The sequence below is a fragment of the Carcharhinus amblyrhynchos genome, chromosome 22 (genome assembly GCF_965287045.1).
Source record: "Carcharhinus amblyrhynchos chromosome 22, sCarAmb.v2.hapA, whole genome shotgun sequence".
Lineage (NCBI taxonomy): Eukaryota > Metazoa > Chordata > Chondrichthyes > Carcharhiniformes > Carcharhinidae > Carcharhinus > Carcharhinus amblyrhynchos.
Window position 1 is genome coordinate 7,837,023 of NC_137345.1, and position 26,799 is coordinate 7,863,821.

Sequence of the window (26,799 nt, forward strand, 5' to 3'; positions counted from 1 at the left end):
ATTTGCAACACTGGGACGGATACATTGATTGCCGACTCCTTGGTGTCTCCCCTGCAGGGATTGTATTGCCAGTTCAGCGGGCATTAGTAGCGAACCACATTAGTATGGAAAAGAGTCTCGCGGAAGCCAAACACGACAAGGGCAGCAGACTTCCTTCCCCAAAGGACGTGATTGAATGAGTCTAGTTTTTAACAACAATTTGACAGCTTTTATGGTAACTTTTATCGTGGTGCCAGCCTACAAATCATTTATGGAATTCAGTTGTCATGATGTGACAGATTTTTTTTTTTAACTGTGTTCATGGGGTGTGGGTGTTGCTGGCGAGGACAGGATTTTTAGTGCTCGTCCCTAATTGCCCTTGAGAAAGTGGTGATGAGCTGCTTTCTTTGACTGCTGCAGTCTGAGTGGTGTAGGTGCAGCCAGAGTGCTGTCAGGAATAGGGTTACGGGAGTTTTACTCAGTCATGACAAAGGAGCAGAGATATAGGCCACGATTCTCCCATCCCGCTGTGCTTCTTTTAGCGTTGGGTGCTGGGAGAATCCCGCAGCGGCCGATTTGGGGGATGGGGTGGGTCAGTCGGGAGTGGGGAGTCAGCCTGCTGGAGAGGTCGGCACCGCGGGTGGTGGGTCAGAACTGCGGAGGTGGGTTGGGGGCGGGGGGCAGGGTTACTGTCGGAGGGAGTGGTAGAGCGGTAGGGTGGATGGAGATCGCAATGGGCCGGGATGGTGGGGTGTAGGGAACCTGGGAATGATTGGGGGGGAGGGAGTGGGCTGTAATCGGGCTGTGGGAGGGGGAGGAGAGCTGGCTTCATGGGGGTCACGGGACTGGCCAACGATTGGTAAGGCTGTTAGTGGAGTGCTGTTACTGCACATGCGTCAATCTCAGTGCTGACAGACCAGCGCATGCGCAATAGCCCGCTCAGCATGCTGATTTCAGCTTGTCCAGCAGGGAGATGTGCCACTCCCTGAAACCTAATGATATTCACTCTGGTGGCCTGTGCAGTGCACAGAGTGTAGGAGATTCCTCTCAGAAAAAAAAACGCGAATTACTCCAGTTTTCAGACAAAGTCAACACAGAAATGTTTTGGGAGAATTCCGCCCACAGTTCTAAGTCAGGATAGTGTGTGACTTGGATGGAGATAGTGTTCCTGCTGTCCTTATAATAAAGAAAAATGCTGGAAAATCTCAGCACGTCTGGCAGCATCTATGAGGGAGAAGAGAGTTGACGTTTTGAATCCAGATGATTCTTTGTCAAAGCTGTCCTTGTCCTCCTGGGCAGTGGTGGACGCAGGTTTAGAAGGTGCTGTCAAAGAAGCCTTGACAAGTTGTAGATGATACACTCCACCACCTCGCTGTGGAAGGGGTGAATATTCAAGTGATGAATGGGGTGCCAATCAAACAGATTGCTTTGTTCTGGAATCTATGATGGAGCTACATTCATCACACTCCTGACTTCTGCCTTTTAGTTAGTGGACAGGCTTTGGGGAATCAGGAGATGAGTTTCTCACTGCAGAATTCCCTACCTCTGACCTCCCCTAGTAGTTAAAGTATTTATGTAACTGGTCCAGTTCAGTTTCTGGTCAATGATAACCCTACAGTGACGATGGCTGGGGGGGATAAAGCAATGACAATGCTGTGGAATGGCAATGTTGAAGGAAATCATGGCCCCTGGAATTTTGGTCCAATATAATCATAGAAGTGCAGGAGAAGGCCATTCAGCCCATCGAGCCTGCTCCCACAACAATACCACCCAGGCCCTATCCCCATAACCACACTTATTTACCCTCCTAATTCCCCTTACACTAAGGGCAATTTAGCATGGCCAATTGACTTCACCCGCACATTGTTTGTTAAGGATTACAATATGGCCCAAAGCATCTTCCTACACCTGTTACTCTTCTGACATGACTGAATTGTGGGCAACTCCATTTTGCGATGAATTCATTCCCACAAGAAGAATTGAATTTACTTTATTCTGGGACGCTGGAAGGTAACTTCATCCACCAGATTGGATTGATGGGTCCAATTGGAGAAGACCATCGGATAGCAGCAAGAGAAAGAACATCTCCTTTCTCAGCATTCCGATTCCCTTTAAAATGGTCACACTCCCTGCTAGCTCAGTTGGCTGAATAACTTTAGAGCAACACCCACAGCATAGGTTCAATTCCTGTACCTGCTGAGGTTATTCATAAGAGCAGCACGGTGGCACAGTGGTTGGCATTGCTGTCTCACAGCGCCAGGGACTCAAGTTCAATTCTGGCCTCGGGTGACTGTCTTTGTGGAGTTTGCATGTTCTTCCTGTGTCTGCGTGGGTTTCGTCCAGGTGCTCTGGTTTCCTCCCGCAGTCCCAAGATGTGCAGGCTGGGTAGATTGGCCATGTCAAAGTGTGCCTTAGTGTCCCAAGATGTGTAGGTTAGGGGGAGTACGGGGTAAATACTCGGGGTTACGGAGAGCAGGTCTGGGTGGGATTGCCCCTTAGTGTCACGGGGCTTATGTGGGGTTACAAGGATAGGGCCTGGGTGGGATTGTTGTTGGTGCAGATTCGATGGACCGAATGGCCTCCTTCTGCATTGTAGGGATTCTATGATTTATGAAGGCTCCACTTTCTCAGCCTAGCCCCTCACCTGAAGTATGGTGATCTTCAGGTTAAATCATCAACAGTCTGCTCATCCTGTGGTCATCTGGGACTATGGTGGCTTTACATAGAATTCTTATAGTGCAGAAGGAGACTATTCAGCCCATTGAGCCTGCACCGACAACAATCCCACCCAGGTCCTATCCCTGAAACTTCTTGTATTTTCTCTATTAATCCCCCGACACTATGAGGCAATTTAGCCTAACCTGCACGTAATTTGGAGTGTGGGAGGAAACCGGGGCACCCATGGGGAGAGCATGCAAACTCCACACAGACAGTGACCCAAGATCAGGAATCGAAACCAGGTGCCTGGCGCTGTGCCACTGTGCCACCCCACATATATTTTCTGAGCAAATTTGACTTTTAATTACGATTCTTCAGAAAAAAAATGGGCGCCACGGTGGCAGTGACTAGCACTGCTACCTCACAACTCCAGGGGCCCTGGTCCGATTCCCAGCTTGGGTCACTGTCTGTGTGGAGTTTGCACATTCTCCCCGTGTCTGCGTGGGTTACCTCTGGGTGCTCCAGTTTCCTCCCATGGTATGAAAGACGTGCTGGTTAGATGCATTGACCCAAACAAACATTGGAATGTGACGACTTGGGGAATTTCACAGTAAACTCATTGCAGTGTTAACGTAAGTCTTACTTATCATAGAAATCCTACAGTGCAGAAAGATGCCACTCAGCCCATCGAGTCTGCACCGACCACAATCCCACCCAGGCCCTACCCCGATATCTGTACATATTTTACCCACTAATCCTCTCTAACCTATGCATCTACGGTCAATTTAGCATGGCCAATCAACCTAACCTGCACATCTTTGGACTGTGGGAGGAAGCCAGAGCACCCTGAGGAAACCCATGCAGACATGGGGAGAATGTGCAAACTCTGCACAGACAGTGACCCGAGCCGGGAATCGAACCCGGGTCCCCGGAGCTGTGAAGCAGCAGTGCTGACCACTGCGCCACCGCGCCGCTTGTGACTAATAAACTTTAGAAGTGCCTCAGCGGCCTTGCTGAGGACACATTGATTAGTTGTATTCACCCTGTTTATGAATCAATTCTTTATTTTATCACATAGATGGCATTTTAGCAAACAGTGCACCTTTTGCCAAAGCCGTCCACTAACAGTGACTATTATTCTGTTTCAGGATCAGCCCTGGAAGGCAATTATCAATCACTTAAACACAAGCAACCTGCTTTCTACAAATGCTGAATGAAGCAATATCGACACTCACTGCCAGAAATCTCCAACTAATGGATTGAGATGCCATTTACCCATGAAGTGTGGATGACATTCTAGAGCTGGAGTAACCCCCTGCTTATAATTTTGTTGCTTACCGCACATGTTAAAATGCCCTCTTGACATTTAAGGGACCTACATTCGGATATCACTGCGCCGTACCCACATTGCAGTAGCTGCGTCTCAAAGGACTCTCAGAGCTTTGATATCAACGCTAGAATTGGGGGAAAAAAATGCTGCTGAAGGAGTACATGTTCATCAGCTTTGCGGCCGTTAGCTTGACTCAAGCGATACCTTGGCGCGTCAAATGTCCCAATGTGTGCGTTTGCGAAATCAAGCCTTGGTTCACGCCAAGGTCGATGTACAGGGAGGCTCCAACCGTGGACTGCAATGATTTTTTAATGACCCGAGTCCCCGCGAATCTGCCCGCAGGGACCCAGACGTTACTGCTACAGAGCAACAACATCGCAAAGATCGAGCCAGGCGAACTGGAGCACCTGGTGAACCTGACCGAACTGGACCTGTCCCAGAACAGTTTCTCCCAGATTGAAGACTTCAGCCTGAAGAAGATGAACAATCTCTTGGTCCTCCACTTGGAAGAGAACCAGTTGACCGAACTGTCGGGCGGTGGCTTCTCTGCCCTCACCAACCTTCAGGAGCTTTATCTGAACCACAACCAGCTGAGCGCCATTTCCGCCGGAGCCTTCTCCGGCCTCGAGAGCCTCCTTCGCCTCCACCTGAACTCCAACAAGCTGAGGACCATTAAAAGCGAGTGGTTCGAGACCATACCCAGCCTGGAAATCCTCATGATTGGAGAGAACGTGGTGGAAATGATCCAGAACATGAACTTTAAGCCTCTCATCAACCTCAGAAGCCTTGTACTGAGTGGAATGAGACTGAAAGAAATCTCCGACGATGCCCTCGAGGGTCTGGAGAATTTAGAAAGCATCTCTTTTTATGATAACAAATTACCTAAGGTCCCAAAGATGGCCCTTCGGAAAGTTCCAGAGCTTAAGTTCTTGGATTTGAATAAGAATCCAATTCAAAGGATCCAACAGGGTGATTTTACGGATATGTTACACCTTAAGGAGTTGGGCATAAACAATATGGAGGAGTTGATCTCCATTGACAAGTTTGCTTTGGACAACCTGCCAGAATTGACCAAACTGGAGGTGACCAACAACCCAAAACTTTCCTTCATTCACCCCCATGCATTTCGCCTCATTCCCCAAATGGAAACCCTCATGCTCAACAATAACGCTCTGAGTGCCTTATACAGAAAGACCATCGAGTCCCTCTCCAAACTCCAAGAGATCAGCATTCACAGCAACCCCATCAGGTGTGACTGCGTCATTCGCTGGGTGAACACAAACAAGAACCGCATTCGCTTCATCGAGCCGCAGTCGACCTTTTGCGTGGACCCTCCGGAGTTCAAAAGACAAAACCTGAGAGATGTCCCGTTCAGAGAGATGACGGACCGATGCCTCCCTCTCATTTCCTCCGAAGCTTTCCCCTCGCAACTGGCGGCCAAGGCTGAAGCGTCACTCTCCCTTCACTGCCGGGCATTTGCTGAGCCGGACCCTGAGATTTATTGGGTTACACCGTCTGGTGACAAGCTCCTGGCCTACAGCACATCGGACAAATACAGAGTGCGCCCCGAGGGAACACTGGAGATATCCAACGTTACGACCCACGAAGCTGGACTCTACACTTGCGTGGCACACAACCTGATTGGCGCTGACATGAAAAGCGTGGCCATCAAAGTGAGTGGATTCTATCCGGATGATAAGAAGAACGTTCAGCTTTACGTTCAAGAGATGGAGGCACACCACATCCTGGTGTCATGGGTAATCACCTCGAACATAATATCCTCAAACGTTACTTGGTCACGTACAATGAGCAATTGTAGTTTGAATTCCGCGTTCACTGCCCGAATTCCCGCAGGCGTTCACAAGTACAACCTGACTCACCTGGAACCATTTACCGAGTATGTGATATGCGTGCACGTGTCTTTGTATGGCCACCTCCACAACAAGATATCCTGCATCAGGATCAGAACCAAAGAGGCCAATTTGGCGACTGGCACCACGGAGGTACGATTACAGTTTCTAATCGCCTTGACTGCTTGCGCCCTCTTTGTGGCGACGAGTGTCTTGTCCCTGCGCGGGCTCGTGTCCACGGGACCCAAGGTCGAGGCGGACCACACTTCTTTGGCGTTGTGCATGCAGAAGAGCCTGCCCGTCTCGCTGCATGGGATTTACCCTCCGTTCCTCAAGCACTGGGAACCCGACAACGACCCGGGCAAGACAATAGCGGTGGAGGTTGTGTCCACCCCGCTGGGCCCCTCCAACGCCAACGCTTGCGAGGCTCATTAAGACAACCGTGCCACGAAGAAAGGAACCGTACGAATCCCATCCAAGCCAACCCATAGACAGGCCTCCCATCACTGTCCAGATGAACGGGCAAGCTGGAACAAGGGGGCAAATGATCGCACCTTACGTCTACCTGCCCAAGTGAAGAGGACAGAAGTGAATCCGGATCCCGTTCAGTTCTTTTAGGCGCAAGAGGGTAACAGTTCCTGTAGCAGTAAATACTGACCTGGTAGAAAACTCCCTTCTCTGTCCAACTGATGTCCGTGTGTTTGTTCTGTACTGGTTATGAACTCTGTTTTTAGGAGACATATATAGGAATCTGGGGGAAAAGATTAAGGCAAAAAAAAACGGGATCTTGTTGTTCAGGAATGTATCCAGTTTCTTATGTAAAACGTCTGTGACCATGTCGATAGAGAATCTGCTGTCTTTTTTTCAAGCCCAGCCCACTTGTAAATCTGAATGGAAGTTCTGAGCCCGATTTACAACAATTTTTTACAGGAAGTACGTGCATATTTTTCTAGGTTCTGACGGTGAATTTGGTTTGAGCTCCCCCTTTTCTCCCGCTGCTCAGAGAGAGACAGGATGGCTTTGTCCCTTTGAGCGCCGGCAAAGGGTTTTGCCGTTTCGCGGCCGCCGCTAACTTTTTTCTATCAGTGCACCATTTACCAAACTGATTTTTCTGTAGATTTCCTGTACCCGCTGCCACTCCGCGAAAATAAACAACGGGCAGAGATGCAAAGGACCCACACGGAGCGTTTCTTTTGATTGCAGTATTTTCTGAATAAACAGCGATGAAAAAGAAAGTTGCAAGCCAAACTTGTCACAACTTTTTCTTCCCTCCAGCCGTCCCTTGTGTCGTGTTGTACAGCACCCTCCGGGACAGAGTCGCTCCCTGGGCATACCCACTGTGAAGCTACTCAGAAATTGAGGGTATTGAGGGAAACTGAGAGACGGACAGAAAGTATGAGCGTATTTTGAGGGAAGATGGGGGGTTTTTGAGGGCAAATATGAGAGCAATTTTAATTTGGGGTCAGGTGCAATAATATGAATGCAAAATACTGCAGATGTTGGAAGTAGAACCGTAAAATCCCTACAGTGCAGAAAGAGACCATTCAGCCCATTGAATCTGCACCGACTGTTTGAGAGAGCATCCAACCCAGTCTCTTCCTACCACCCTATCCCCAGAGCCCCACACATTACCATGGCTAATCCTCCTAACCTATACATCTTGGGACACTAAGGGACAATCCAGCATGGGCAATTCACCTAACCTGCACACCTTTGGACACATAGGGACAATTTAGCATGGCCAATCACCTAACCTGCACATTTTTGGGCACTAAAGGGCAATTTAGCATGGCCAATCCACCTAACCTGCACATCTTTGGACCATAAGGGGCAATTTAGCATGGCCAATCCACCTAACCTGCACATCTTTGGACAATAAGGGGCAATTTAGTATGGCTAATCCACCTATCCTGCACATCTTTGGACACTTAGGAACAATTTAGCCTGGTCAATCCACCTAACCTGTACATTTTTCGACACCAAGGGGCAATTTAGCATGGTAAATTTACCTAACCTGCACATCTTTGGATACCAAAGGGCAATTCAACATGGCCAATCCACTGAATCTGTACATCTTTGGAGACTAAGGGGTAATTTAGCATGACCAATCCATCTAACCTACATATCTTTGGACAGTGGGAAGAAACCGGAACACCCAGAGGAAACCCACACAGACACAGACAGAATGTGCAAACATCACACAGATAGTCAGCAAAGAATCACATCCGGGTCCCTGGCGCTCTGAGGCAGCGGTGCTAACCATTATGCCACAATGTCACCTTGAAATAAAAACAGCAAACACTGGAGAAGTCTGGCAGCGTCTGTAGCGAGAGGAATAGAGTTAACATTTCAAGTCTGTTTACAGACTTCCCAATTTTACTCTAACAGAGATCCCACAATTACCCACCAATGACTTATAATTAATTAACTCCTTTGTTTCATCTTGCTTTTTCTCCTTCTCATTTAAATAGGGTGATTGATTCTTACAGAGTTGAATACAGACAACCGGCACCATCCATTGATTCATCCCAGGGGGTGTCCTTTACCTATAAGCATTAAGCTGCTCCACTTTGAGGCATCACAGCGAGGCCCAGCTGACTATCATACAAAATAGTTTCCACAAGGGAAACTGGGGGTGTTACTGGCAATGACCAGGAGTGATTACCCGAGCAGAGCTTTACTTCCTAGTCCAGAACTGCCAAGAACTGAGTGCTAAGATGGCCCAACTCTCCACAAAAACAACTTGCATGTCTACAGTGTGTCTAACATAGTAAATGTCCCAGTGCACACCATAGAAAGTGTTAATACTTGGCCAGAGAAGTTTTAAAAAGTATCTTAAATGAGGCCAGGCACAGACAAATATACAAGTTAGGAGCAGTTGTAGGCCATTCAGCCCCTCAAGCTTGCCCTGCTAATCAATAAGGTAATGGCTGATTTTGATTGTGGCCTCAATGGAGAATGGGAATGGAGGGATACAAACGAACGGTCTAGTTGGACCAATGAGCAGCGCAGGCTTGGAGAACCGAAGGGCCTGTTTCTTGTGCTATATTGTTCTTTGTTCCTTGTTCAACTCCAAATTCCACCCACCCCCAATGACCTTATTAGTCAAGAATCTTTTTACCTCTCTCTTACAAACATTCATTGCCTGAGGAAGAGAATTCCAAAGATTCACAGCCACATAAAGCCACAGAATCCTCACAGTGCAGAAGAAGGCCATTCGGCCCATTGAGCCTGCGCTGACAGCATACAAACATAGAAACTAGAAGTAGGAGTAGGCCATTCAGCCCTTCAAGCCTGCCCCACATTCATTTTGATCATGGCTGATCATCAAATTCAATATCCTGATACCCCCCCTTCCCCCCCATCCCATGAACCCTTTAGCCAAGAGTTGTATCTAATTTCTTCTTGAAATCAGACAATGTTTTGTCTTCAACTACATTTTGTGGTCGTGAATTCCACGCATTTACCACCCTCTGAGTGGAGAAATCTCTCCTCGCCTCAGTTCTAAAAGGTTTACCCTTTATCCTCAAACTGTGATCCCTAGTTCTGAACTCGTCACCATTAGGAACATTCTTTCTGAATCTGCCCTGTCTAACCCTGTTAGAATTTTATAAATTTCCATGAGATCCCCACTCGTTCTTCTAAACTCCAGTGAATACAACCCTATGGAATCCTATCGAACAATCCCACTCAGGCCCTATCCCTGTAATCCCATGTATTTACCCTGCTAATCCCCTGACACTAACAGTAAGTTTAACATAGCCAATCAGCCTAACCTGCACATCTTTGGAATGTAGGAGGGAACCGGAGCACCCAGAGGAAACCCACGCAGACACAGGGAGAATGTGCAAACTCCACACAGGCAGTGACCCGAGGCCGGAATTGAACTCAGATCTCTGGTGCTGTGAGGCACCATTGTGCCACCGTGCCACCCTCATAAATAATAATTGTTCTAATCTCCATCTTTAATGCGACACAGCTTAATTTTAAATGGCGTGTCCTGGTTCTAGTGTCTCTAGTTCTTGGTGGAGAGCCAGGGAAGTTTATGGAGGGAATTTCAGGGTAGAGGGCTCAGGGACTAGAAGAAAGTGCAGTGATGGACATCAGGGATGTTCAGGAGACCAGAGTTGGAGGAGTGCAGAGGGGTGACCTGATAGATACCTACAAAATTATGAGGGGCACGGTAGCACAGTCTTTAGCACTGCTGTCTCACAGCACTAGGAACCTGGGTTCGATTCCCAGCTTGGGTCACCGTCTGTGCAGAGTCTGCACATTCTCCCCATGTCTGTGTGGGTTTCCTCCGGGTGCTCCGGTTTCCTCCCACAGTGCAAAGACGTGCGGGTTAGGTGGATTGGCCATGCTAAATTGTCCCTTAGTATCAGGGAGACTGGGTAGGGTAAATGCATGGGGTTATGGGGATAGGGCCTGGATGGGATTGTCGGCAGTGCAGACTTGATGGGCTGAATGGCCTCCTTCTGCACTGTAAGGATTATATGACTCTATTAAGAAATAAACAGTGGATAGTCAGAAGCATTTTCCCAGGATGGAAGAGTCAATTACCAGGGGGCATAGGTTTAAGGTGCGTGGGGCAAGGTTTAAAGGAGATGTACGAGGCAATTTTTTTACACAGAGGGTGGTGGGTGCCTGGAACTCGCTGCTGGGGGACGTAGTGGAAGCAGTTACGATAGTGAGTTTTAAGGGGCGTCTTGACAAATACATGAATAGGATGGGAATGGAGGGATATAGTTCCCAGAAGGGTTTTAGTTCAGTTGGGCAGCAAGGTCGGTGCAGGCTTGGCGGGCCGAAGGGCCTGTTCCTGTGCTGTAATCTTCTTTGTTCTTTGGTTTTGGAGGGTTGTAAGAGTCAGGCAGTTTGTAAAGATAATCCACGTACTATACTCCTACTAATAAAGCCACGAGAAGGAGAGGACAAAGTCACAATCCAGTTCACAAGGTTGAAGGTTGTGTACAATTTGAGTGTCCTACCTTCAGTTAGACAGGGTTGAGGTATGAGAGAATGTTCAGAGAATCCTGACAGAAATGATACTGGGATTTAAATTGGGTGACTCACTAAACTGAACTTCCTATCTCACGGGAAGCATAATTGAAAAGGAACTTAATCCAAGTCATTAAAATAATGAGGGGCATGAAGAAGATGTCAGAATGATACTTAATTTGGGCTTTGAGAGTAGAACCAGACAACAGCAGCGCAAAGTTAACAAACCTGAAACCAAACTTGACATTAGATTGAAGAAAAACAGAGAATGTTGGAACAACTCACCAGCTGAGGCAGCAGCGACAGAAAACACAGCAGGCTTTAACATTCCCTGGGTGGAACGTTGATCAGAACTGGACATTATTACAGAGGAACAAATGTCAAACAGGGAAAGAAGGGAAATAGAGGGGAAGACACACCCAAACGCACTCACATACACCCACACACACTCACCCACGCCTACATGCACTCACATACACTCACACAGACTCACATACATCCACACGCACTCACATACACCTATACCCATTTACATATACTCACACCAATTCATACACACCCACACACATTCACATACATCCACACACACACTCACATACACCTATACCCATTTACATATACTCACACCCACTCATGCACACCCACACACACTCACATACATCCACACATACACTCACACACACTCACATACTCCCACACCCATTCACCCACATGCACTCACATGCACCCACATCCACTCACATACACCCACACACACTCACATACACCCACACCCACTCATCCACTCACCCACACCCATTCGCACCCATATCCACATGCACTCGCATACACCCACATACACTCACATTCACCCACACCACTCACAAATACCCACGTGCACTCACATGCACCCACACCCATTCACATACACCCACACCCACTCACATATAACCTCACACACTCACATACACCCACACCCACTCACACTTACTCACCCACACCCATACACACTCATATACACCCATTACATATACCACTCACACTCACATACACCCACATGCACTCACATACACACATTCACCCACACCCATATGCACTCACACACACCCCACACACTCACATATGCCCACACACACATCTCATACACATGTGCACACCCCACCCACTGTCACATATACCACTTCAGAGCTTCACACACACACACACACACACACACACACACACACACACAGATATATCCTCACTATGCACAAATAACCACTGTTCTGAACCCCACTGATATTCAATGCGAGGGCATTCCTAATTCTAGAAAGGAAATGAGGAGCACTAATTCTTAACTATTTATTTTTGCCATCATGTGGAGATGCCGGCGTTGAACTGGGGTAAACACAATAAGAAGTCTCACAACTCCAGGTTAAAGTCCAACAGGTTTATTTGGAATCACGAGCTTTCAGAGCAATGCTCCTTCCCCAGGTAAAAGCCCCAAAAGTTTGTGATTCCAAATAAACCTGTTGGACTTTAGCCTGGTGTTGTGAGTTTCTTACTATTTATATTGGAAAATAATATGAGAAAAGATTTGAAACCCGGTGAGGCGAGTAGTCAGTCTAGTTGTGAATTATTCATATAATACAACATTCATTAAACTATAAGACACACGGCAATAAAGGCAACAGTAAAGAGCAGCATTAACAGTTAACTACAATAATGGCTACCCAGATAGTTAAATTAACCCCTCTCCATTGAAATCTACTTACTGTCCTAAACTCCAAGAATATACTTTTCCCCAAAACAACGTCCCATAGGTTTTAACACTGTGAGCCAAATCCAGCAATTAATGAACACACAGGGTCGATATCTTTCTTTATGGGACCGTTCTTTTAGTTTAGAGTCTCACCCAGACAGACATTTGCTGCTTTTCTTTTTACACAGCAGCTTGATTCTCTGAGAGCATTCTCCTTTTCAAATAGGCATGGCCATGGTCTAGGTCCCTAGGCTCCTAAGCCAGAATGTCCCCATCCCGCCTGCCAGGGGAACCGTAGCAGTGGGGCACGGACCATGCCAAAGTCCATTGACCTTGGGTGGGACTTTCTGGCCTTGGAGTGAGGGAGGCCAGAAAATTCCATCCCTTGTCTCCACTTTGCTTAACAAAGTGTCTGTTTCACCCTACTTCTCAGCTAATCTGCATCTCACAAGTCCTCAGCACAGCTAAATCCCTATCAGTTTATTTTATCCACTTCTTTACTTTGCGTTTCATTCCAACTTCCTAACACCACCCATATACATGCAACATCCCAATTCTATCACATTCACACGCACACATACCCACTCACAGACACATTCACACATCAAGCCACACAAGGGCGGCACGGTAGCACAGTGGTTAGCACTGCTGCTTCACAGCTCCAGGGACCTGGGTTCAATCCCTGGCTCGGGTCACTGTCTGTGTGGAGTTTGCACATTCTCCTCCTGCATGAGCGGGTTTCCTCCGAGTGCTCCGGTTTCCTCCCACAGTCCAAAGATGTGCGGGTTAGGTTGATTGGCCATGCTAAGAAATTGCCCCTTAGAGTCCTGGGGTGCGTAGATTAGAGGGATTAGTAGGTAAAATATGTAGGGATATGGGGGTAGGGCCTGGGTGGGATTCTGTTCAGTGCAGACTCGATGGGCCGAAGGGCCTCTTTCTGCACTGTAGGGTTCTATGATTCTATGAAATCCATATATGTACCTGCAAACATACACATGCATTCACATCTCCCAATTAAGCACACACCTACATGCAAACTCACACCAATGCAGAAGAACACTCACAGACATACAGAAATGCAACACACACGTCCACACAGTTCCACAAACTAAAGCACACTTACTGCATCTACACACACAAAGAGAAGTTTTCTGTTCCGCTCATCATGGGAATCGTAGCAGGCGGGACACAAACCATGCAAATGACCCTTGACCTTGGTCTGCATTTTCAAAGTTTATTAGTCACAAGTAGGTTTACATTAACACTGCAATGAAGTTACTGTGAAAATCCTCTAGTTGCCACACTCCGGTGCCTGTTCAGGTACACAAAGGGAGAATTTAGCATGGCCAATCCATTTAACCAGTACATCTTTGGAGTGGAGCAGGAAACCAGAGCATATGCAGGAAACCCATGCAGATGTGGGGGAAAGGTGCAGACTCCACACAGACAGTGACCCAAGCTGGGAATTGAACCCAGGTCCCTGGCGCTGTGAGGCAGCAGTGCTAACTACTGTGCCACCGTGCCACCCCGGTCTCAGGTCGAGCGAGCCCCAATTGCCTGCGTTTGGCTCATATCTCTCTATACCCGTCTTACCCATGTTACTGTTAAAATGCTTTTCAAAAGACAAAATTGTACCTGCCTCTACTACTACCTCTGGCAGCTCGTTCCAGATACTCACCATCCTCTGTGTGAAAAAATTGCCCCTCTGGACTCTTTTGTATCTCTCCTCTCTCACCTTAAACTTATGCCCTCTAGTTTTAGACTCCCCGACCTTTGGGAAAAGATATTGGCTATCTAACTGATCTATGCCCTTCATTATAAGACCACCCCTAAGCCTCCTACACTCCAGGGGAGAAAAGTCGCAGTCTATCCAGCATCTCCTTATAACTCATTCTTAAACTGGGCAATTGTAACCGTCCACACACTCAGTTTAGTGGTAGGGCTAAAACTGTCTGAATTATTTTATGCGGGGAGTATTATGTATACATTTTTGGTTAGTTAGCTGGATCATGAACACATGAATGTTCCTGAGTTTATTTTCCAGTTACACTCACGTAGCAACTTCCTAGAACTTTAAAATTGTGAAAGCTCTGCATTTCATTCATTGCCTCCTTTCAGAGATGGAATAGCTGGGGTAGAGTTGGTAACATTTGGCTTGTTAAAGTCTCAATTAACGAACTGCTCCAGCAAATGCTGCTGCCTCCCACTGAGTGCTCCATGTGTATATATCCACTGAGCCCATATGGTGCAGGAGCTGTCATCATGATGGAAAGGCAAGGCTTGGAAGCACAAATGTAGCACTGACAGTGGGGTTCCTTGTCTTAAAAACAAATGGGTTAATCCCCTTGTTCAGGTAAAAGAAAATTCATAGAATCATACAGAGCAGAGGAGGCCCTCCGGCCCATCGAGTCTGCACTGACCTCCCACCTAATCCCATTTACCAGCGAAAAGGTTTTATGGCCATTTAATTACTGGTGGATCATGTGGCTCTCCCTGTTGGTGAAGGTCATTAATTGGTGGAAAACGCCTGCTAATTTACACCATTCTTGTTAAATTATAGTAAAAATGAAACTTTTCCATTTCCAGTTAGGCTCAGGACTTAGAAACACGAGTTGACCATTTGGCCCTTCAAGCTTCCCCCATCATTCAATAAAACCGTAGCTGATCTGGTTGTGGTCTCAACTTCATTTTCCTGCCTGAACCCCCCCCCCTCCCCCCATAACCCTTGATCCCCTTGTCTATCAAACAAGAAAAATAGAGGGGATGGGGGTTGGGGATGGGGGTTGGGGAGGGGGGCTGGGGTGGGAGGGGTCTTTTAACCACATAAAAAGTTCAAAAATTGGAAAACTGTCTTCAACTTTCCACACTCAAAGAACAAAGAATAAAGAACAAAGAAAATTACAGCACAGGAACAGGCCCTTCGGCCCTCCAAGCCTGCACCGACCATGCTGCCCAACTGAACTAAAGCCTCTTACCTTTCCGGGCTCCATATCCCTCTATTCCCATCCTATTCATGTATTTGTCCAGATGCCCCTTAAAACTCACTATTGTATCTGCTTCCACTCCCTCTCCCAACAGCAAGTTCCAGGCACCCGCCACCCTCTGTGTAAAAACTTGCCTCGTACGTCTTTAAACTTTGCCCCTCACACCTTAAATCTATGCCTCAAATAATTGACTCTTCCACCCTGGGAAAAAGCTTCCATCCATGCCCCTCAAAATCTTGTAAACTTTTACCAGGTTGCCCCTCAATTTCCGTTGTTCCAGTGAGAACAAACCAAGTTTCTCCAACCTCTCCTTATAGCTAATGCCCTCCACACCAGGCAACATCCTGGTAAATCTTTTCCAGACCTTTTCCAAAGCCTCCACATCCTTCTGGTAGTGGTGACCAAAATTCAACACTATATTCCAAGTGTGGCCAAACTAAAGTTCTATAAAGGTTCTCTCCCCAGCATCTCTGTGACCACATCCACCAACCCCCCTCACTCACACACACACACACACACACACACACACAGATACACACACACACACACACACACACAGATACACACACACACACACACAGATACATACACACACAGATACACACACACACACACACACACACACACAGATACATACACACACACACACACACACAGATACATACACACAGATACACACACACACACGCACACACACACACACACACGCAAACACACACACACAGATACAGATACACACACACACACACACACACACCCCTGCCATACACTAACTTCCTGCTTTGATGGAGTGGGTGTTAGAGTGAGGGGAAGGGCTGGGTGAAGATCACTAAATCTCTCTCCAAAGGCAGATCACCCATTTGAACAAGGTGAATGAAAGGCTTGCATTTAAATAGCACTTTTCACAACCAGTGGATTTATCGAAACACAACGCAGCCAATGGTGTACTTTCTGAAACGTGGCCAGTGTGGCAATGTAGGAAGCATGGAAATGAATTTGTGTTCAACAAACTTTCACAAACAGCAAGGTGATAATGACCGGATAGTGTGTTTCTTCATGATGTTGCTAGGGAATTGATATTGGCCAGTCACTGGGGATAACCTTCCCTGCTGGCCTTCTGAGCAGGGAAATAAGGCCTCAGTTTAACATCACACACAAAAGACTTTGGCAGTGCAACACTCCCTTGGTACTACACTGAAGTGTCAACCTTCATGTTTACGCTCAAACCCCAAAGTGGGACTCAAACTCAAAGCCTTGTGATTCAGAAGCAAGGTGCTACAAACTGAGCCATGACTGAAATATATAAATAATCAAGATCATTCATGGGACATGGGCATCGCTGGCTGCCCAGCATTTAGTGCCCATCCCTATTTGCCTAAGGACATTTGAGAGTCAACCACATTGCTGTGGCTCTGGAGTCACGTGTACCATAGAATCCCAACAGTGCACAAGGAGGCCATTCGGCCATTGAATCTGCAACGACCACAATCCCACCCAGGTCCAATCCTCATAACCCCATGTATTTACCCTGCTAGTCCCCCTGACACTATGGGCATTTTACCATGGCAAATCAACCCAACCTGCACCTCTTTGGACTGTGGGATGAAACTGCAGAAAACCCATGCAGACACAGGGAGAATGTGTAAACTCCACACTGACAGTGGCCCAAGTCGGGAATCGAAGCGGGATCCCTGGCACTGTGAGGCAGCAGTTCCAACCATTGTGCCAAACCAGGTAAGGATGGCAGATTTCCTTCCCCAAAGGGCATTAGTGAGCCAGATGGGTTTATCTGACAATCGACAATTGTTTCCAGATATTTTTTATTGAATTCAAATTCCACCATTTGCCATGGCGGGACTCGAATCCGGGTCCCCAGAACATTGACTGAGTTTCTGGATTAACAGTCTAGTGATAATATCACTAGGCTATCGCCTTCCCATACAATGTTTTATATGTAAAGTCTGTGGGCCAGGTTTCCCAAGACTCATGAATTGGGAGAACAAGGGTTGGATGTTGGAAATTGTTTATGGACTGGAACAATAAACATAAAAATATGGGAAATAGAAGCAGAAGTAGGCCATTCAGCCCTTCGAGCCTGCTCCTTCATTCAATATGATCATGGTTGACCCTCTATCACTCTCGCACTCTCCCCAGACCTCTTGACAACTTTAGAGTCCAGAAATCTATTTCCTCCTTAAACATATTCAGTGGCTTGGCCTCCTCAGCTTTCTTTGGTAGAGAATTCCCCAGGTTTGCCATTCTCTGAGTGAAGAAGTTTCTCCTCATCTCAGTCCTACACACTCCACCCCATATCCAGAGGCTCTGATCCCTAGATCTAACCAGAATCAGAGGAGTCAAAACATTCCTGCATCCAGTCTGTCTAGCACTGTCAGAATTTTATATTTCAATAAGCCCAGGAAACAATTGGAACTTTAACCTTTAAATAGACTGGAAAAATAAAATTGGCAGTGGTAGCTTGGAAGATGAGTTTGCAAAATGTTGAATCATGTGGAATGCTCTTGTGACACTTTCAAAGTACAACACAGTGTTGATCCACTAGGGATAAAGCTATTTTAGATCTAGCATTGTCCAATGATGCAGATCATAGTGAAAGATCCTCTGGGAAAGAGTGATCACAATAAAATTGAATTCCATATTAAGTATGAGCGCAGCATATTGGAGGTCATACAACAAAACTAATTACATAGATAATTCATAGAATCATAGAACCCTACAATGCAGCAAGAGGCCCTTCAAGTCTGCAATGAACACAATCTCACCCATGCCCTATCCCCATATCCCTACATATTATACTCACTAATCCCTCTAACCTACGCATCCCTGGGCACTAAGGGGCAATTTATTAGCATGGCCAATCAACCTAACCCACACATCCTTGGACTGTGGGAGGAAACCGGAGTACCCAGAGGAAACTCACGCAGACACGAGGAGAATGTGCAAACTCCACACAGACAGTGACCCAAGCCAGGAATCAAACCTAGCATCCTGGAGCTGTGAAGCAGCAGTGCTAACCACTGTGCTACCGTGCCGCCCCAAATGATGTAGAGAACAGCACAGTGGCACAATTGTTAGTGCTGCTACCTCACAGCACCAGGGACCTGGATCGATTCTAGCTTGGGTCACTGTCTGTGCGGAGTTTGTACGTTTTCCTTGTATCTGCGTGGGTTTTCTCCAGATTCTCCGGTTTCCCCCCACAATCCAAAGATGTAGACGTTTGGTGGATTGGCCATGCTAAATTGCCTCTTAGAGCGGGATTTTATGACTTCACTCAGTCTAGATCGTAAAATCCCGCCCGAGGCCAACGGACATTTCTGTTCTGCGAGCTTTGCCGCCCCGATTCTGGGTGGGAAAGGCGGTAAAATTCCAGCCTTATTGTTCCAAAATGTATAGGTTAGTGGATTAGCCATGAGTGGAGTTGGTGGCCTGAATAAGTTGCTCTTTCGGAGAATCAGTACAGGCCCATAGGTCCGAATGGCCTCCTTATGCACTGTAGGATTTCTATGGATTCTATGTATGAAGAGAGGGCTGGTGAATATTGATTGAGTCAATGGACTTAAAATAAATAAACCGTGAGAAACATTGAGGAATTGATGCAAAATTTCCAGCAAACTGTTTAATTTAAAATAAGAAATAAGTATTATTGGGACTTCTGGAATGGTAGAAGACATTTAACAGATATTTTGTAACTATTTTCATAGTAAAAAACACAAACTACACACTACTAATAGAGGAGAACCAAAGGGCAAAAAAACAGCAAGGAACTTAAAGTAAAAATAGGATTGAAGAGAAAACATTTAAGAAATCAGGGACTAATCGGGAGAAGGTTTTGTGGGGAAGTGGGCACAAACAGGCACCTTTTAAACACTGAGCGCTCCCCCAAAAAAGTGTGGCCCCTCCAAATGCTGCCTCTACCGCACCTCCCTCACACTACCCCCTCACCACGGGTTGGGGGGGCGGGGCATGTACGTGGGGGAGGGTGATATCTGTGAGGGGTGCTCAAGTCCGTGAAGAGTGCCTATATCCGTGAGGTGGGCCTACGCCCATGAAGGGTACCGATGTCTTTGGAGTGCAGAGGGACCTATGCCTGTAGCGGAAGGGTACTGGCAAGAGATCTCCTGTTACACTGAGAGATTGGGGTGCGTGCAAAATGGTGCCCTTTGATCTCAGCAGCCGGCTTGCTGGCACAATTACACCCTGCCCCCTCCCCGGCTGGTGTGAATCACATTGCGACTCCTTTTCAACTAAGTGTCATAAGATTGGATTTTTTCACTTATGGAAAAAGTGGGTCTGAAACTCTCCAGTTTTCTCATTCGTCTAGGAATTTTTTTTGGTAAGATTGACCCCCCCGAGACCCTGGGGTTAGCTTGCAGTTCCAGTCATGTCCACTGCAACTGCTGGCACTACTGAGTCCAGAGAGATGATAGTTCTCTGAGGTGGGACTTCCTCCCGAGCGAGAGGCAGAAATCCTGACTCCAAATAACTAATGCTCCTTGTGACTGCGGGGCAGTGAGCAGTGGCAACAACTTGTTTACCATTTTGGATGGCAGGAAGGGAACAACCTAAAAATGATCCTCGGGTAAATCCTGGCCTATGTCTTAAATTGTACGAAACTGGTAAGTCTTAATACTCAGAGAGATTTAGGTGTGCTTGTACAAGGAACACAGAAAATCAACATTCAGGTATAATTAGGGAGGCAAACGGCACGTTGGTCTTTATTATAAGGAGACTGGTATTGAAGAATGAGGAAGTTTTGCTATAATAGTCTTGGGCTTTGTTGAGGCCACTCCTGGTTTACTGTGCACAGTTTTGGTCTCTATGTCTAAGGAAGGATGTACTTAGAGAGGTGATATCACAAAGTTTCACCAGATTGGTCCCTAGGCTGAGAGGGTTGTCCTATAGTGAGGGGTTGAGTAATTTGGGATTCATTGCAACATGCAAGCTTCAGAAGGGTTTCCCAGGACAGGCACTGAGAAGTTTTTACCCCAGGTGGGGAATCTAGAACACAGAGACATGGAGCTTGAAGGACATGAAATAGTAACCCCATTGTCGAAGTTCATTATAGAATCATAGAATCCCTACAGTGCAGAATGAGGCCATTTGGTCCATCAAGTCCGCATCAAACAAAATCCCACCCAGGCCCTATTCCCATAACCGTCACATATTTAGCTCACTAATCCCCCTGACATTAGGGTCAATTTAGCATGGCACTCAACCCAACCCGCTATTAGAACCATAGAAACCACAGAAATTTACAGCTGAGAAACAGGCCTTTTGGCCCTTCTTGTCTGTGCTGAACACCTTTGGACTGTGGGAGGAAACCGGAGCACCTGGAGGAAATCCACGCAGACACTGGGAGAATGTGCAAACTCCACACAGACAGTGGCCCAATTGAACTGGGTCCCGGCGCTGTGAGGCAGCAGTGCTAAGCATTGTGCCACCGTGCTGCCCAGATGTAGTTAACCTCCCCAGTCAAAGGACATGACATAGTTAACCACCCCCACCCCCCCCAAAACCAATGGAAGGCTGTTAAATAGTTAACCCTCCAAACTGAAGTACGTGGACTAGTTAACCTTGACACATGGAAGAAATGTGTCAACTGCCTTCAGTTGAGAGCAACAGCAACTGAACAATGACACTGGTTAACTGTAGTTACAAATTGTGATCAGTTTCTGCTCAGGATGAAAGATGTGTGTCAATCTATATAAGCTCTGGGTTAAGAGCTCCTCACCTCAGCCATGTCATCCTTCTGTTGTGTAAACAGCAGGAGAGCTGGCCGTCCCCTCTCACTTCTGCATAGCCCAGGGCCAGGGTAAAGGAGCAGCAAAGAGCTGGACAATCCAATGGAATCTTAGTGTGTGACTTGAACACTATGGGCAGAATTTTCCAGTCCCGCCTGCCCATGGGAATCATAGTGTGCGGGACACGGGCAATGCAAAAGTCCATTGACCTCTGTAAAAAGAGAGACAAGATCAAACCGTGGTTACTGCAGATAGGAGAAGAAGGACTGGGGCCAGTCACCTCCAGATCCACGCCAACCATAAACACTGCTAACAATCAGCCCTGTGTGTGAGTGTAAGTTTCATTCAAATTGTGAAGGGGTACTTTGGTTTTGTGGGTTCAATAAACAAACAAAACTGTGGGGTCCGTGACGAGAGAAGAGGGCAGGCAGTGGGGCAGTTGTATTGTCGCTGGATTGGTAATTCAGGGCAAGACCTGGGAATCTGGGTTCAAATCCCACCACAATTCAAATTCAATAAAAATCTGGAATTAAAAGTCTAATAGTGATCATTAAACCATAAAAAAAACCCATCTGGCTCACTAATGTCCTTTAGGAAAAGAAATCTGCCGTCCTTACAAGGCCTGGCCTACTTATGACTTCAGAGCCACAGTAATGTATTTGACTCTCAAATGCCCTCTGAAATGGGGGGTAATTAGGAACAGGCAATAAATGCCGGACCCAGCCAGCGATGCCCACATTCCGTGAAATTAACAAAAAAAAGAACCATTGTAAGGACAAAGAGGGTGGAACAATTTCCAGTGTTTGCCAGGATTGGGAACAGAGGTGGGCAGAAGCTAAAGAAAGCCTTCGTGGTTAGCCTGGTGGTTTGCTGGCCATTTTTGCAGAAACGGAATGGGCTTTCAAGATATCATAGAATTCCTATAGTGCAAAAGGAGACTATTCGGCACATCAAGTCCATAACAACTCTCCGATAAAGCATTTTACCCAGACCCAACCCCCATATCACATTAATTTCCCCTAACCTACACATCTTGGAACACCAAGGAGCAATTTAGTCTGGCCAATCCTCCTAATCAACATATCTTGGGAAGGGACAATTTAGCATTGCCAATCACCTAACCAATTTTGGACACCAAGGAGCAATTTACCATGGCCAATCCACCTAATCATCTTGGGATACTAAGGGGCAATATAGCATTGTCAATCCACCTAATCATCTTGGGATACTAAGGGACAATTTAGCATGGCCAATCCACCTAACCTAAACATCTTTGGGCACTAAAGGGGCAATTTAACACGGCCAATCCACCTAACCCACTCATCTTTGGACTGTGGGAAGAAACCAGAGGACCCAGAGGAATCCCACACAGACACAGGGAGAACATGCAAACTCCACACAGATGGTGACCAGAGGCTGGAATTGAACCTCAGTCCCTGGTGCTGTGAGGAGGCAATGTTAACCACTGTGCCACTGTGCTTCTCTTTGGTGGATAGCAGTCATTGCTCTTTACTAGCCTATGAATGATCATTGCTCCAGACAGTCCTTATGACTCTTCCTGCCTGGATGTTGCAGCAGTCACAAGCCACCCTGCAGATTTGTTGGCACACCCTGCCCCTTCACCAACATCCCAACCTTCTGTGGTGGCCCCGCTGTATGATACGTTTGTTAATTTAGAAATATCGGAGAGAAGATGCATCCATTCTGAAGCATCCTCGTCCTCATTTACCCAACTACTTTTTAAATTCTTTCACAGGATGTAGACATTATCGGCGGCATCAAAATTCATTGCCCACCCTTAACTGCTCTTGTGCCCTTTTTTGGGATCTGCCGCCCATTCTTATTTGGTCACAATTCAGGGGGAAATGACCCGATGGAAATCACAACGAGTGACTGTTTTACCCTCAAGGATGGGGTATTCAGGACCCGGAAACAGTCCCGACATCTGTGTATGTGAACCACCCCAGAAGGAAAACCCCTGCCTGTATTCTCAGGATGAGGGATTGATTATTTAGGATTGAGGTGAGGAGAAACGTCTTCACTTAACTTGGCTGGAAACAGAGGAATTCTTCACACCTGAAGGGAATGGATGCTTCATTGTTGAGTGCATTAAGGCTGAGATAGAGTGTTGTTCAATCAGAGAGTGCAGAGGCATGGAAGGTAGAAGGGAAACTGGAGTTGGGGCCAGAACTCCAGCCATGATTGGCATAAATGATGGAGCGAGAATGCTAAGCCGTGTGGCTCATCCTGCTCCAGTTTCTTATGCACTTAATGTTTTTAGAATACCCAAATTGATTCTTATCCATTGTTTCGATCCATTTCATCATCTGTCATTTAGGGGGAGATGTTGGCATAGTGGTAATATTACTGGGCTGGTAATCCAATAGGCCCAGGCTAATTCTCTGGAATTGCAGGTTCAAATCCCACCATAGAAGATCTGGAATTGAAAGCAAGCCTCAGCAATGGTTACCATGAAAGCTTATACTGACTGTTGTAAAATCATCTGATTGGCAAATGTTCCATAGGGAAGGCCATCTTTACCTGGTCCAACACACAGTGCTGTAGTTGACTCTTAGCTGCCCTCTAAAATAGTCTAGTCAGTCCCCCAGTTCAAGGGCAATCAGGGATGGGCAACAAATGATGGCCTTTTTAGCAAAGTCCACAGAATAAAAAATGAAAGCAGTTTTAAAAATGTGGATTCTTGCCATTTTAAGATGCAATGTTTGGGTGGCCCACTGGTTAGCACTGCTGCTTCACAGTGCCAGGGACACGGGTTCAATTCCGGCCTTGAGTGACTGTCTGTGTGGAGTTTGCACCTTCTCTTCATGTCTGTGTGGGTTTCCTCTGGGTGCTCCAATTCCCTCCAACAGCCCGAAGATGTTTAGGTTAGATGGATTGTCTGTGATACATTGTCCCTTAGTGTCCAAAGGTGTGTAGGTTAGGTGGATTATCCATGGTAAATGTGCAGGGTTATGGAAATAGGGCTGAGGGGAGAGCTCTTTCAGAGAGTCAGTGCAGACTCAATGGGCCGAAAGGCCTCTCTCTGCACTATTGAGATTCTAAGACTAGTTAAGTCTCATTTTACCACTGATCTTTTGTTGTCTCTAATGAAAGGTCTACCCCATGCCCCTCTTACCTTCCATATCCTTTCAAAATACATCCCTTATGAGTAGTCATACACAAGCCACTGAGTGAATAAACAACTCGTTACATCCATAGGATGAAGCTGTTTGTAGAAAGGAATAGCGCTGAATAAGAGGGCAATCTGTTCTTTAATATGCATAAATCTATTGCCCTCTTTGTGGACATAGCTTCAAGACGGTTTGCTCTGGTTCTTCCGCCTTTAGCCACATCAACCAGCCTTGTAAACATAGAAGCTGGCTCTCTCAGTGACCTGTGCATCGAGAATTCACTCCTGAGATATAATTGCTGCAGTTTTGCACAGCTGCCTCAATAGTTTTTGGCATTATTTGTACCAGTTAAGTGGCTGCTCAGTCATTCGAGAAGTGAGAAATGAGCATTCTGACAGGGTCGTGTGACCCAACTCAGGCTCATGACGCTAACCTTAAGGAAAACATCTCACAAAACCATTGGCTGGAACGCGGGGGTGAGGACCATTTTAAACGGTCGTTGGCTACTCGACTGAAAAAGAAACAGGTGATTCAACTGCAAAAAGGCAGGAAGAAATGTATCCTTTGAGTCATTTAATTTTCTAAACACTGCCCGTGTGTTTGTACCTAAGCAAATGCGATGCCAATGCAGAGTGTTACCCAGAGATAGGAAGACCTGTGAAGGAGTTGGGGGCTGAATTCCCTCAGGGTTCTCCTGTCCTGCCGTAACAACCTGGGGGAGTCATCTGATTGTTATACTGACCACATGACAAAGCGATCCCTCTGCTGGGAGAACCCAGAAATAGGGGACAGTCGAAGGAATTTGGGATGCACTTTTTTCCCTCCTGTCAGGTATCTTGTGCCTCAAGGGGCTGTGGAAGTGAGGAGGGGGACAGTTGGGCTTTTCAAGATGAAGATCCATAGGGTTGGATTTTCCCAGAAACATAGAAGATAGGAGCAGGAGAAGGCCATTTGGCCCTTTGAGCCTACTCTACCATTCATCATGGCTGATCATCCAACTCAATAGCCTAATCCAGCTTTCTCACCATAACTTTTGATCCCATTCGTCCCAAGTGCTATATCCAGCCACCTCTTGAATGCGTTCAGTGTTTTGGCATCAACTACTTCCTGTGGTAATAAATTCCACAGGCTGACCACTCTTTGGGTGAAGAGATGTCTCCTCATCTCTGTCCCAAATGGTTTACTCTGTATCCTCAGACTGTGACCCCTGGTTTTGGACTCCCCCACAATCAGGAATATCCTCCCTGCATCTAATTTTATAAGTCTCTGTGAGATCTCCCCTCATTCGTCTGGACTCCAGCGAAAACAATTCTAACCTAGTCAATCTCTCTTCAGACATCAGTCCCACCATCCCCCAGAATCAGCCTGGTAAACCTTTGCTGCACTCCCTCGAGAGTGAGAACATCCTTCTTCAGAAAAGGAGACCAAAATGCGCACAACATTCTAGATGCGGCCTCACCAAGGCCCTGTATAATTTCAACAACACATTCCTGCTCCTGTACTCGAAACCTCTCACAATGAAAGCCAACATACAATTTGCCTTCTTTACCGCCTGCTGAACCTGCATGCTTACCTTCAGCAACTGGTGCACAAGGACCATCGCGCTCACCCCAAAATCAGAAAATCCCACTCGAGTTCAACGGACCTTTCCATGGTCCATGTCTCCCACCGCAATGATTCCTGTTGTGGACGGGATGGGAAAATTCCCCCCGTAGTATTTTTTTGCTGGTTTAGGGGTCGGAAATGGCGCAAATGCCGCTGTGATACCAGTCAGCCATGTTTGAATGATAGACAGAGCGGATTTGAGGGCACTGAGTGGCTTCCTCCTGTCCCCCTGTAACTTCAGCAGAACTCCTGCTTACACCTGGGTGGTAGGGTGGAAGAAACCCAAGAAAATTCATCCCCAGGGTATATGCTCAACTAATGGCTCAGTGAGTGAGTGGTCTACCCAGTACAGCACTGAGCAATACAGTTCAGGGAACTAAAGGGCCAAATGGCCTCCTCTATTTTCTACTTATGTTTTAGCAATAGGGGAAATCCCCAAATAATCCACAATGTACACTGAACACAAAGTGCACTTTAACACACACATAGACACAAAGAACAAAGACACACTGGAGAGTTCAGTAGCATGCACACATGCATTTCATTCTGAACATAGGAACGTTAAGAATTAGCAGCAGAAGTAAGCGTGCAGGTACAGCAGGCAGTAAAGAAGGCAAATGGTATGTTGCACTTCATAGCGAGAGGATTTGAGTATAGAGATAGGGATGTTTTGTTGCAATTGTATTGTGCATTGTGGAGTACTGTATGCATTTTTGGTGTCCTTATCTGAGGAAGGATGTCCTTGCTGTAGATAGAGTCCAGCAAAGGTTTACCTGGCTGATTCCCAG

The 26,799-nt window shown here is 46.6% G+C and overlaps 1 protein-coding gene across 2 annotated transcripts in view; it reads left to right on the forward strand.

The window, feature by feature from the left end:
• LOC145356962 (leucine-rich repeat neuronal protein 1-like) overlaps positions 1-7,034 on the forward strand; it is a 214,221-nt gene extending 207,187 nt beyond the window's left edge. For both annotated transcript variants that reach the window (XM_080209979.1, XM_080209981.1), the window contains exon 4: positions 3,786-7,034. In XM_080209979.1, coding sequence (XP_080066105.1) covers positions 4,111-6,252 — 2,142 coding nt within the window. In that variant the 5' untranslated portion in view covers positions 3,786-4,110 and the 3' untranslated portion in view covers positions 6,253-7,034. The remainder of the gene's footprint in view (positions 1-3,785) is intronic.
• The last annotated feature ends 19,765 nt before the right edge of the window (positions 7,035-26,799 follow it).